This window comes from Oncorhynchus mykiss, chromosome 26 (genome assembly GCF_013265735.2).
Source record: "Oncorhynchus mykiss isolate Arlee chromosome 26, USDA_OmykA_1.1, whole genome shotgun sequence".
Lineage (NCBI taxonomy): Eukaryota > Metazoa > Chordata > Actinopteri > Salmoniformes > Salmonidae > Oncorhynchus > Oncorhynchus mykiss.
In genome coordinates, this window is record NC_048590.1 from 29,465,650 (window position 1) to 29,480,225 (window position 14,576).

At 39.8% G+C, this 14,576-nt stretch overlaps 1 protein-coding gene across 2 annotated transcripts in view; it reads left to right on the plus strand.

Moving 5' to 3' along the window:
* Nucleotides 1-1,914: 1,914 nt before the first annotated feature.
* The window catches only part of LOC110506592 (RNA-binding Raly-like protein), a 69,301-nt gene continuing 56,639 nt past the window's right edge, over nucleotides 1,915-14,576 (plus strand). Inside the window, exon 1 of one of the 2 annotated variants that reach the window (XM_036963610.1) lies at nucleotides 1,915-2,199. In XM_036963610.1, the coding sequence (XP_036819505.1) occupies nucleotides 2,160-2,199 (40 nt within the window). In that variant the 5' untranslated portion in view covers nucleotides 1,915-2,159. The remainder of the gene's footprint in view (nucleotides 2,200-14,576) is intronic. The other variant, XM_036963611.1, reaches the window with a different exon arrangement.

The following is a 14,576-nucleotide window of genomic DNA, read 5'->3' on the forward strand; positions in this document are numbered from 1 at the left end:
CCAGAGGTTGTACATTTCTGGTCTTAAATAAAACAGACAGAATTCCCAGATCACAATTGATCAGATCCAGGTTTATTTGCGAGAGCTCTGCCGTACATACACAAATACGTTCCTTTTATTAACATTCTAACCTATGCACATACATACACACCAACATAGGGATTTTCTCATGAGTCTCACCACAGTTTATAACCACTCAGCTAACAGTTCCAGTCTCTCCCAGATACTAGAGCTCTGGAGGGGCTCTCCCTGTCCTATCTTATCTCTCCAGAGTTACAGCCAGGTCGGTTCAAACATAGGTTAATGCTACCCTTCCTTCTCTTTCTACACCCACAAACATTCCTTTCTTCCTAGATCTATGCTATATAACCCCTTCCTAATGAACAAACATTATTTAATAATACTAGAAAGACAGGTTGGAATTATGTTAGTTATAATTCTACGTTAAATGTATACATCATTTAGTCATTATTCATAAAAAAATCCCATAACACGCGCTCAAAACACGGAACATAACAAAAGTAAAGCGCGTAATAAAACACCACAATAACATGAAACAATTACACACACAACATGATGGGAAACAGAGGGTTAAATACAAGTAGATTGATTGGGGAAATGAAAACCAGGTGTGTATGGAACAAGACAAAACAAATGGATATATGAAAAATGGAGCGGTGATGGCTAGAAAGCCGGTGATGTCCATTGCTGAACGCCCTCCTGAACAAGGAGAGGAGCCGACTTCGGCGGAAGTCGTGACAATCACTCCAGTGTTAATTTGCTAAATTGTAATTACTTCACTACTGTTGGCCTATTTATTTATTGCCTTACCTCCTTACTCCATTTGCAGACACTGTATATAGATTTATATATAGATTGTGTTATTGACTGTACTTTTGTTGATCCCATATGTAACTCTGTGTTGTTGTTTTTTGTCACAATGCTTTTCTTTAACTTGGCCAGGTCGCAGTTGTAAATGAGAACTTGTTCACAACTGGCCTATCTGGTTAAATAAATGTGAAATATTTGTTTTATTTTATTAAATTGACGTGTTTCTGTTGTTGAGTAAATGACTGGTTAATCAAGTGGAGGGAAACAAACACCAGAGGTCTGCTATACCTGTCTGTAATCTCTATCTCCTCACTCTAATCACATTGCACTCAAGGGACACTGCCTGTGTTTATACTGTGTGTGTGTGTGAGTCTGTGTTCAGCATTTGATTGTGTGCATGTGTGTGTGTGTGTCTTAGCCTCAGTAGAATGACTCTGTCTTAGATAAGGCTTAATTAATGTTGCTTTCTCCATAACAGGGAGGTGAGTCCCCCCCCCCCCTCTCTCTCTATCACTCTCTCTCCCCGCCCTCTCTCCCTCCCTCTTTCCCCTCGTACTCAAGGATCTCCACTGTTAACTCATCCAGTTGTCACCCACAACACCCACATTCTCTGAATAATGTGTGTGTGTTTGGTGCATGTGCGTGCCTGTGTATAATGCCATCCCTGTGTGATATGAGGTCAGTGGTGAGCTCCTCTCGTCATCTCTGTATTTGGCTCTGCTGTGTCCTCAGATTCATGCTCCTCTCTTAGACCCCTGCCCTCCACTGTCCCCCCTTCACTCCCTTAGCCCCCGGCTGTGGATAGAGTTACCCTCTCTTCACCACAGCCTACACACACACACACACACACACACACACACACACACACACACACACACACACACACACACACACACTTCTTGGCAGCTCTCTCTTTGCCTGGGCAGACTCTATAAGCCCTGATCCCCAGCCAGGCTCTTGTTGCTGTGAAAAATAAATTGACACACTCACACTACCCCCCCCCCCCCCCCCCCCCCCCCCCCCCTGCCTGCTGGAGCTAATGGGCTAACCCAGTGCTTCCTCTCTCCACCCCCGCTGCAGAGGGACAGATGGTACATACTGTTGGTGCTGCTCTAACTGCTCTGTCATTGATTCAGTAGTAACACAGTCGTCAGTCCACAGCCTGCCTGCCTGCAGAGAGAGAGCCAAAACAGGAAGAGAGAAAGAGAGGACACAAGGAGAGAAGAAAAGAGAGTGATTGTGAGAGAGAGAAGCAGGGAAAGCGTCCAGCCATCTTTCTGTCTCCAGTCTGAAAGCCACAGACGCCCTCTTTGTTTGGCGTCCCTGATATGACCCTGTTCAAAAGTGAGCACCACCGCAGCCCACGATGTGAGTATGCCAGGCTATAGATACCACTCTATGTGTGTCTGTGTCTGTATGTTTCAGTGTGTATGTATGCATCTCCTACTCAATCTCTTTCTGCTTCTACCTCCCTCCCTGTTTTCGTCTCTCCCTGTCTATCCCTTTTTTCACCCCCCTTTTTCTACTTTTCACTCCCCTTTCTTTCACATCTCTTTTCTCTTGGTTTCTCTCCCACTGCCTCTCTATTCCCTAAATCCCTCCGTCCTTATTTCCCCTCTCCTTACTCTATCCCCCCTTTCTCTCTCCCTCTGGTATTTCCTCATGCCGACCCATACGCCTGGCCAGGGATAACCCTGTCTAATGGAACGAGAGACAGAAAAAGAGAGAGAGACGGAGTGAGTGAGGTAGTGAAAGGATCCCGAGTTGAGGTGACAGGAACTCGGCTGTTTACTCTCCAAACACAGCTGAGCTTAGCCAAGGACTGGAGAGGTGTGTTTGAGAGGACGTGGGCGTGATGAGAGCGTGTTATGGGTCTGTCATTTATCTGGGTGTGGGTGCTTGCGAGAGAGAGAGAGATAGACAGAGAGGTAGAAAGAGATCACTTATGTGTGTCCACATACATGTTATAATAATATGAGCATGGGTACATGAAATTGCATTATGACAGATGTCCGCAACTGTGATAGTGTGTTGGCCAGCAGAGTGGTGTTGGATTTAGACTCTCTGAGGCATCCGGCTGTGTGCTTGACAGGCTCTCCTGCAGTGCTAGACTGTGTGAATCGATCCTGTGGTTCAGCCAAGACTAGAGCAGCCCAGTAGGAAGAATAAGGGCACAGGGTCAGCTCTCTCTCACTGGAGCAGAGAGGACAGAGCGAGAGAGTCTTCAGGACGCAAGGGCTAGAGCTGAACCTTCTACCCAGCTGAGCCTTCACTAGGGTTGTCAATAACTGTGGAGAGTGGGATTACATCGGTGCATGTATGTATGTATGTAAAAAGAGAGAAAGGGCGAGGGGGGAGAAGACCATTATCAAAAGCCCACTGCAGTCAAAAACATGATTTACCTGTGTTTTATCCAGAAAATTATGTCATGGCTTTAGAAGCGTCTGTGGATGTATTTCAAGGCCTACTTTCAAACTCTGTGCCACTTTACTTGACATCATGGGAAAATCAAAAGAAATCAGCCAAGACCTCAGAAAAAAATTTGTAAACCTCCACAAGTCTAGTTCATCATTGGGAGCAATTTCCAAACGCCTGATAGTACCACATTCATCTGTACAAACAATAGTACACAGGTACAAACACCATGGGACCACACAGCCATCATACCGCTCAGGAAAGAGAAGCGTTCTGTCTCCTATAGATGAACGTACTTTGGTGTGAAAATTGCAAATCAATCCCATAACAACAGCAAAGGACCATTTTTGATTTAACTAGGCAAATCAATGAAGAACAAATTCTTATTTTCAATGACAGCCTAGGAACAGTGGGTTAACTGCCTTGTTCAGGGGCAGAGTGACAGATTTTTACCTTGTCAGCTTGGGGATTCAATCTAGCAACCATCCAGTTACTAGTCCAATGCTCTAACCCCACTAGGCTACCCTGCTGACCTTGTGAAGTTGCTGGAGGAAACAAGTACAAAAGTATCTATATCCACAGTAAAACGAGTCCTATATCGACATAACCTGAAAGGCTGCTCAGCAAGGAAAAAGCCAGACTACGGATTGCAACTGCACATGGGGACGAAGATCATACTTTTTGGAGAAATGTCCTCTGTTCTGATGAAACAAAAATATAACTGTTTGGCCATAATGACCATCATTATGTTTGGAGGAAAAACTGGGAGGCTTGCAAGCTTAAGAACACCATCCCAACCGTGAAGCACGGGGGTGGCAGCATCATGTTGTGAGGGTGCTTTGCTGCAGGAGGAACTGGTGCACTTCACAAAACAGATGGCATCATGAGGGATGGAAAATTATGTGGATATATTGAAGCAACATTTCAATACATCAGAAGTTAAAGCTTGGTCGCAAACGGGTCTTTCAAATGGACAATGACTCCAAGCATACTTCCAAAGTTGTGGCAAAATGGCTCAAGGACAATAAAGTCAAGGTATTGGAGTGGCCATCACAAAGCCCTGACCTCAATCCTATAGAAAATTTGTGGGCAGAACTGAAAAAGCATGTGCGAGCAAGGAGGCCTACAAACCTGACTCAGTTACACCAGCTCTGTCAGGAGGAATGGACCAAAATTCACCCAACATATTGTGGGAAGCTTGTGGAAGGCTACCCGAAACGTTTGACCCAAGTTAAACAATTTAAATGCAATGCTACCAAATACTAATTGTAAACTTCTGACCCACTGGGAATGTGATGAAAGAAATAAAAGCTGAAATAAATCAATTTCTCTACTATTATTCTGACATTTCACATTCTTAAAATAAAGTGGTGATCCTAACTGTCATAAAACATGGACTTTTAACTAGGATTAAATGTCAGGAATTGTGACAAACTGAGTTTAAATGTATTTGGCTAAGGTGTATGTAAACTTCCAACTTCAACTGTATATATTTCCACACTATTGTCACACCCTGACCATAGTTTGCTTTGTATGTTTCTATGTTTTGGTTGGTCAGGGTGTGAGCTGGGTGGGCATTCTATGTTACATGTCTAGTTTGTCTAGTTCTATGTTTGGCCTGATATGGTTCTCAATCAGAGGCAGGTGTTCGTCATTGTCTCTGATTGGGAACCATATTTAGGTAGCCTGTTTGGTGTTGGGTTTTGTGGGTGATTGTCCTTAGTGTCTTGATGTCCTTGTTCTGTGTGTATGTGCGCCAGTATTAGGCTGTTTTGGTTTTCGTTATGTTTATTGTTTTGTAGTGTTTGTATTTAGATTCGTGTTGCTTCAGTTTAAATAAACATGGATCTCAATCTACACGCCGCATTTTGGTCCGACTCTCCTTCACACCTAGAAAACCGTGACAACTATGATGTTGGAATGATACTGTGAAATTGTTAAAAATGATGATAATGCCATTTTAGTGTAAGAGCTGTTTGAAAAGACAGCCTGCAATTTCAGCCTGTTTATGTGGGATGGAGTTTTGGCCTTCCATGGTGACATCACGATGTGGTAAATTAGTTAATAGACCAATAAAAAAGAGAATTCCAAACCTCTCTGCCAATAACAGCTAATTGTCAGTTTTCCCTTCCCCACTCAGACCATTCCCAGACAGTCCAAGAAAGATTCTTGCTTGAGAAATTGCCCTTTGCTAAGAAGCTATCTTTCTTTTTCACCATTTTAATTGAAAACCATCACAGTAACCAGGTTTCCATCTAACCATTTCATGCAGATGAATGACCTGATGCATAAATTCACGACAGGGATTATGGAAACAGCTCATTTCTGTGTAAAACTTCCAATGTCAACAAAACAAAATACGCTAGACAACGTGAGATATTTTTTTGGTCTGTGATATAGATTATGGACAGTTGCAGTGGAAAAGCTTTTATGCGCAAATATTGACAGAAAAGCCATAATGTCTCAGTAAACGTGCAGTCACGTGATGATGTTGGAAAACAATGCAGTTTATAGGCAGATGAAATAATGAACATCAGAACTTCTTTCAGAACTTCGTAACTTATGGTGGTTAAGTGCCCTGATGAGCTTCGTGCAAATTTCCAAGAGATATTGAGGATAGGCTATCATTTAAATGATGGTGATGTCATGATGATCGGTGCTTGGCTGACAATTCTAAAAATAAAAAAGGATCTTGCATATTACCTACTTTTGTCCATAGAGCCTGCACCAAAACCAGATTGAGCAAGTATGCTATTTATCGCAACAGTTTTTGTGACAAAACCATATGTAGTGTTAAAAATGAACTAGTTTTTTATTCAGGACATGAAAACGTAGGGCTAGATTCAATCAGATCTGCTTTAAAAAATACAGTTGAAGTCGGAAGCTAACATACACTTAGGTTGGAGTCATTAAAACTCGTGTTTCAATCACTCCACAAAATTTTTGTCAACCAGCTATATTTTTGGCAATTCGGTCAGTGAAACAAGTAATATTTCCAACAATTGTTTACAGACAGATTATTTCACTTATAATTCACTGTATCAAAATGTCTTTCATTACATTCCCAGTAGGACAGAAGTTAACATACACTCAATTAGTATTTGGTAGCATTACCTTTAAATTGTTTAACTTGGGTCAAACATTTTGGGAAGCCTTCCACAAGCTTCCCAAATTATGTTGGGTGGATTTTTGCCCATTCCTCTTGACAGAGCTGGTGTAACTGAGTCAGGTTTGTAGGCCTCCTTGCTCGCACACACTTTTTCAGTTCTGCCAACAAATTTCTATAGGATTGAGGTCAGGGCTTTGTGATGGCCACTCCAATACCTTGACTTTGTTGTCCTTAAGCCATTTTGCCACAACTTTGGAAGTATGCTTGGGGTCATTGTCCATTTGGAAGACCCATTTGCGACCAATCTTTAACTTCCTGACTGATGTCTCGAGATGTTGCTTCAATATATCCACATAATTTTCCATCCCTTATGATGCCATCTATTTTTGTTTCATCAGACCAGAGGACATTTCTCCATGTGCAGTTGAAAACCATAGTCTGCCTTTATTATGGCGGTTTTGGAGCAGTGACTTCTTCTTTGCTGTGCGGCCTTTCAGGTTATGTCGATATAGGACTCATTTTACTGTGGATATAGATACTTTTGTACTTGTTTCCTCCAGCATCTTCACAACGTCCTTTGCTGTTGTTATGGGATTGATTTGCACTTTTCACACCAAAGTACGTTCCTCTAGGACACAGAACGCGTCTCCTTCCTGAGCGGTATGATGGCTGCGTGGTCCAATGGTGTTTATACTTGCGTACTGTTTGTACAGATGAACATGGTACCTTCAGGCATTTGGAAATTGCTCCCAAGAATGACCCAGACATGTAGAGGTCTACAAATTTGTCTTGGCTGATTGCTTTTGATTTTCCCATGATGTCAAGCAAAGAGGCACTGAGTTTGAAGGTAGGCCTTGATATACATCCACAGTTACACCTAAAATGGACTCAAATGATGTCAATTGTGAAGCTTCTAAAACTATGACATCATTTTCTGGAATATTCCAAGCTGTTTAAAGGCACAGTCAACTTAGTGTCTGTGAACTTCTGATCCACTGGAATTGTGATTCAGTGAATTATAAGTGAAATAATCTGTCTGTAAAAAATTGTTGGAAAAATTACTTGTGTCATGCACAAAGTCTATGTCCTAACCGACTTGCCAAAACTATAGTTTGTTCCAAGAAATTTGTGGAGTGGTTGAAATACGAGTTTTAATGACTCCAACCTAAGTGAATCTTAACTTCCGAATTCAACTGTATATACACTACCATTCAAAAGTTTGGGGTCACTTAGAAATGTCCTTGTTTTTGAAAGAGACGCATATTTTTTGTCCATTAAAATTAAAGACGCCTCACTAGTCCTGAACTGGCATCTTCATTAAATTGTACCCGCAAAACACCAGTCTCAAAGTCAACAGTGAAGAGGCAACTCCGGGATGCTGGCCTTCTAGGCAGAGTTGCAAAGAAGAATACATATCTCAGACTTGCCAATAAAAATAAAAGATTAAGATGGGCGAAATAACACAGACACTGGACAGAGGAACAGCACCCCTTAGTTGCTTCTTCACTGTTGACGTTGAGACTGGTGTTTTGCGCGTACTAATTAATGAAGCTGCCAGTTCAGGACTTGTGAGGCGTCTCTTTCTCAAACTAGACACTCTAATGTACTTGTCCTCTTGCTCAGTTGTGCACCGGGGCCTCCCACTCCTCTTTCTATTCTGGTTAGAGCCATTTTCCGCTGTTCTGTGAAGGGAATTGTACACAGCATTGTACGAGATCTTCAGTTTCTTGCCAATTTCTCCCATGGAATAGCCTTCATTTCTCAGAACTAGAATAGACTGATGAGTTTCAGAAGAAAGTTATTTGTTTCTGGCCATTTTAAGCCTGTAATCGAACCCACAAATGCTGATGCTCCAGATACTCCTCTAGTCTATTGCTTCTTTGATTCTTTAGTGTGCGATGAGACAAGGATATCCCTACCTAGTTGTATTGCTTCTTTAATCAGGACAACAGTTTAAAACTGTGTTACCTTAATTACAAAAATTACACAGTTTTTTTTTTCTTTACCCCATTTTTCTCCCCAATTTCGTGGTATCCAATTGTTAGTAGTTACTGTCTTGTCTCATTGCTACAACTCCCATACGGGCAGTCGGACTCACTATCAGACTCACAATCACAGCCAGGATTCAAGCCAGGGTGTCTGTAGTGATGTCTCAATCAGTGGGATGCAGTGCCTCAAACCGCCGCGCCACTCAGGAGCTTTAGCCAACATCCACATGGCAGTTGTTTTGACAATGTCTTAGGTGGAACTGCATTACAGCTGTCAAATCCACAAGTGGCTCTCGGCATTATACCTAAAGCAGACATTACCATTGGCGGCACAGTGTCGAATTAACAGCCTTGTTTACAAGTTGGAACACAGGAATTTAAGATATAATCTACACCTTGATTAGGATGATAGAAATCCTCATTATTTAGTTGCATTTTTTTTTTTCAATTTAAGAGTAATTATTTCTATATATCATATGCTTTCTCGTTCCGAACTTCTTATTCGAGTGATTTGACAGCCGACACCGCCAAAACATAGCTATACGGTCGTCTGCTACCGCGGGTTAACACCTGATCTGATTGAATCTAGGCCTTAAGTGCAGAAGTGCCTTTATTTGGACTGTCATCACAATCAGCATTTTATTGCCTAAAAAGTCAGTTTGATTGTAACCTCTGGTGGGAAAATGCACATGTACTTTTTTTATATCCGCATTCAAATCTGTCGCCAATTGGAAGTCTAGCTAGTAAGGTACTTCATTGTTACCTAGAAATGATTCGATATTGGGACAAAAAAAACAGATGCATTGGACCTTTAAGGGTTGTAGAGCTTGGAATAGAGAAATACAATTGTTTAGTAAAATAACCAGAAAGCTAGAGAGAGACAGAGTGAGAGGATGAAGGAGCGAGGAAGAGTCCTCGGAGAGCGAGAAAGATAGAGAGACAGAGTGAGAGGATGAGGGAGGGAGGAAGAGTCCTCGGAGAGCGAGAAAGATAGAGAGACAGAGTGAGCGGATGAGGGTGGGAGGAAGAGTCCTCGGAGAGCGAGAAAGATAGAGAGACAGAGTGAGAGGATGAGGGAGGGAGGAAGAGTCCTCGGAGAGCGAGAAAGATAGAGAGACAGAGTGAGAGGATGAGGGAGGGAGGAAGAGTCCTCGGAGAGCGAGAAAGATAGAGAGACAGAGTGAGAGGATGAGGGAGGGAGGAAGAGTCCTCGGAGAGCGAGAAAGATAGAGAGACAGAGTGAGAGGATGAGGGAGGGAGGAAGAGTCCTCGGAGAGCGAGAAAGATAGAGAGAGATCCGGAATATCTTAGTATACTAAGCACATGAATTTAGGACCCACTGGTCACAAACTGGTTGAATCAGCAATGTAATTTGTCAACATATTTTGACGTGGGATCTACTTGGATAATACATATAATTTTTTTTTAAAACATCAAGTTAAACTTGTTTTGAGGGTGATATTTCAACCACACCATTATACCATCATTGTAACCAATTTTCAACATAGACCAGCCTTGTGCAAAATATGTTGAACCTTTGAAACAACATTAGATCTTCAATGTTATATCCACTATCAGACAAAAACTGTAGGCTGGGCAGCATCTCCTACTGGAGAGTTGATCTACACCTATTCATTTGTTCTCCCATTCTATTTATCACTGACTACTACCAATGTGCTATCGTGAAAATGATTATGGAGAGATCTCTTAATAGCTAAATACATTCACTGTTTGTCTATAAATTAATAATTGATATGTTAGATTCATGTCTCCATCAGAACCAAAAATCTAAGACAAAGAATAGGACTAAATCAAATCAAGCTTTATTTAAAGTGCATTTAAAGTTTGATTAGATTTAGTCCTATTCTTTAACTTTTTGGTTGAGATGGAGACATGAATCCAACATATACATTATTCATCTGTAGACAAACTGGATATTGAATTGTGTTTGGTTGTCAGTGCAACCAAATATCAACATTTAAAGGAGATATTCTGCTTGGATAGTTCCATCTGTGCCACTGACGTAGCTTTAATTCCAGTTTGTCTAATAATGTATTCATTGACATGTTTGATTCACATCCCCATCTCAACCCAAAATCCCCAAAGTTAAAGAAAGGGACTAAATTAAATCCAATCAAACTTTAAATGCAATTGAAATTAATTTAGTCATATTCTTTAACTTTGATTATTGGTTGAGATGGAAACATGAATCCAACATACAATTATTAATTAGTAGACAAACTGGAATTAAAGCCAGAATAAGTCAGTGGTACAAAATACAAATCTCCTTCAAATGTTTATTTATAACCAAAAGCAATTCAATTACACTTTGAAATACTGTAAGTAGCCTATTAACATATCAACAAGTTAACAAATAGGCCTATGTTGGATTCACATCTCCAACTAAACCAAAAATAAAAGTTAAGGAATAGGATTAAGCCAGTGGCTCAGAATAAACTATCCAAGCATTAGATATAATTAAAATGTTGATGTTTGGTTGCTTTGTCATCCAAACACAATTCAATATGACTTTTGTAATACAGTAAATAGTATAAAGTTAAGACATTTTACAAACTAATGTAACAGTATTCATTCAACCTTAAAATGAGTAACACATCCATGGTCTAATTTTAAAGTTACTGTAACTATAAATGTCTTCTTATGTCATCATAAAAAGTGTGCATGTTCAAGATAGCATGCAAAGTTCGCAGGTCTGTTGAGATCTTCACAATTTTTTAAATAATCTGTGCAGAATCTTGAACAGCATTGATCACTTGCGTTAGGCCTATGTACTTTTAATGTAATCTCAACTACAATCCAGGTCATTTGGTTGTGCTGTTAGATGAAGCACAGTGATAACACATTAATTAAGTTGCTGTATAAATACAAAATCTCTGCCATTGTATTCCCATTTGAACTTCGTAGTCCTTTGAAATGGTTGAAAGCGCAGTGATAACACATTTTGATAACAAGTAAACAAAAAAACAGTTTTTTCTTTGGAATTTGGTTGTGCTTTTAGATCAGGGGTAGGCAAACCTGTTCCTTGATTGCCGCAGGTACTGCAGGATTCTGTTCCAACTAGTCACCACACCAGACCAACTGAGCTAATTGATCAGTTCAGTGATTGCCTTAATTCAACACACCTTGTCGTCCAGGTCGGTTAAATCAAAAACATGAAGTGGTTGAAAGCATAGTGATAACACATGGGGAATTCAACAAACTGTCTTTTTGAGTGGGTGAATAAAGGTTGAAATCTCATTGATCAACGTCTCAACCAAATATTAGCCAAATGTTGACGTTGAAATGACGTGGTGTGCCCAGTGGGGATACCACATATTATATTCTCTCCTCTTCTAATAATTTATGTTCAATGAGGTTTTCTTTTTAAGTTTTGGCATATTCATTCCAGCACCATACATCTCACTGCTGGTTTGCTTCTGAAGGTAAGCAGGGTCAGTCCAGATGAAGCTGAAAATAAACGTGGGAAAATAAGTCACGTTTGTGGAAAAAAATACATGAAAATGAACATTAACATTAACATCAATTGTGTGCCATGTTCATTTTTACACCACTTCCAGTCTCCCATCCAAGGACCAACCAGGACCAACTGCATAGCTTCAGAAGCAAACCAGCAGTGGGATGCAGGGTGCTATGTTGCTGGAATGAATGTGCCAAAACTTACAAATGGAAAAAAGGCAGCAACTGAAAAAAGGCAGCAAAAGCGAAGGACAGGGCAACATGACCAAACATAGGGAAAATTGTCAGGAAAAAGGGAGCCGTTTTATTGAATTGCGTTGTCATAACAAATGTTTCACTGCAAATGTTTTTTTTGTATCCATTTACAATTCATTTTTTATTTTGCTCTCAATATCATTGTTTGTGTTTGCATTACTAAGAATGTTGTTGTCGACTTCAGAAGTTTTGCTTGATATTAATGGCACAAGCGTAACTCACTCACTATAGTATTATACCATATAATAACACCATTAGTCTATTAAAGGTGTTTAAAGTGGCAGTCCTTAATTGAAACCTTAACAAAGTGTTCTCCCCCGCACAATTACAGTGAAAGATGAGGGATGGGGCTGGAGAAATGCAACCACTCTCAAATCCATAGAATACACTGTTGGGCGCAAGGACTGACCATCCATGATATCAACATATATCATTTTTAGGCTATACAGTGGTTGTTTACATTTACTTTGTTTACAAACATTGGAGTATATCAAGCTTAGATTTTGGGTTCAAATGGGGTACGATAGCTGAACTAAGAATGAATTTACAGTGCCTTCAAAAAGTATTCAAACCCCTTGACTTATTCCACATTTTGTTGTGTAATAGCCTGAATTCAAAATTGATTCAATATTTAAAAAAAGATCTGTCATATAATAACCTATGCCCATAATGACAAAGTGAAAACATGTTTTTAGAAATATTTGCAAATGTATTGAAAATGAAATATACAAATATCTAACTTACATAAGTATTCACACCCCATAATTATTCACACTGAGCCGATCCATGTCAAAATCAAATTCGGCAGTGATTACAGCTGTGAATTCTTCTGGGTAAGTCTCTAAGAGCTTTGCACACCTGGATTGTACCATTTTTGCACATTCTTCTTTTTTAAGTTCTTCAAGATCTGTCAAGTTGGGTGTTGATCTTTGCTAGACAGCCAAGTCTTGTCAGATATTTTCAAACCGATTTAAGTCAAGACTGTAACTACGCCACTCAGGAACATTCAATGCCGTCTTGGTAAGCAACTCCTGCATATATATTGACCTTGTGTTTAAGGTTATTTTCCTGCTGAAAGGTGAATTTGTCTCTCAGTGTCTGTTGGAAAGCAGACTGAGACAGTTTTTAATCTACGATTCTGCTTGTGCTTAACTCTATTCCATTTCTTTTCATTCCCCCACAAAACTCCCTAATCATTGCTGATGACAAGCATACCCATAACAGGATGCAACCACCACCATGCTTGAAAATATGAAGAGTTGTACTCAGTCATGTGTCGTGTTGCATTTGCCCAAAACATAACACTTTGTATTCAGGACATGAAGTTAATTTCTTTGCCACAGTTTTTTAAGTTTTACATTAGTGCCTTATTGCTAATAGAATGTATGTTTTGGAATATTTTCATTCTGTACAGGCTTCATTCTTTTCACTCTGTCATTTAGGTTAGTATTGTGGAGTTACTACAATGTTGTTGATCCATCCTCAGTTTTCTACTATCACAGCCATTCAACTCTGTAACTGTTTTAAAGTCATCATTGACCTAATGGTGAAGTCCCTGAGCAGTTTCCTTCCTCTCCGGCAACTGAGTTAGGAAGGACGCATGTATCTTTGTAGTGACTGGGTGTATTGACACACCATATAAAGTGTAATTTATAACTTCACCATGCTCAAAGGGATGTTCAATGTCTGCTTTAAAATGTTTTACCCATTTACCAATAGGTGCCCTTCTTTATGAGGCATTGGACAACCTCCCTGGTCTTTGTTGGTGATTCTGTGTTTGAAAAGCACTAATCGACTGAGGGACCTTATAGATAATTGTATGTGTGCGGTACAGAGATGCGGTAGTCATTCAAAGGTCATGTTAAACACTATTATTGCACAAAGCGGGAGTCCATGCAACTTATGGAGTCCATGCAACTTATTATGTGCACATTTTTACTCCTGAACTTTATTTAGGCTTGCCATAACCAGTGGTGTAAAGTACTTAAGTAAAAGTACTTTAAAGTACTAATTAAGCAGTTGTTGGGTGGTATCTGTCTGTACTTTTCATTACTATTAATATTTTTTACAACTTTTATTTTGCTACATTCCTAAAGAAAATAATGTACTTTTACTCCATACATTTTCCCTGACACCCAAAAGTACTAGTTAATATTTGAATGCTTAGCAGGACAGGATGGTCCAATTCACACACTTATCAAGAGAATATCCCTGGCCATCTCTACTGCCTCTGATCTGACAGACTCACTAAATAAAAAAGTACTATGTTTGTAAATGATGTCTGAGTGTTAGAGTGTGCCCCTGGCTATCCGTAAATACAAATGAATTTTCAAAATCATGCCATCTGTTTTGCTTAATATAAGGAATTTGAAATTTGATACTTAATTAAATTTGAGCAATTACATTTACTTTTGATACTTAGGTATATTTAAAACCAAATACTTTTAGACTTTTACTCAAGTAGTATTTTACTAGATAACTTTCGCTTTCGATTAAGGTAT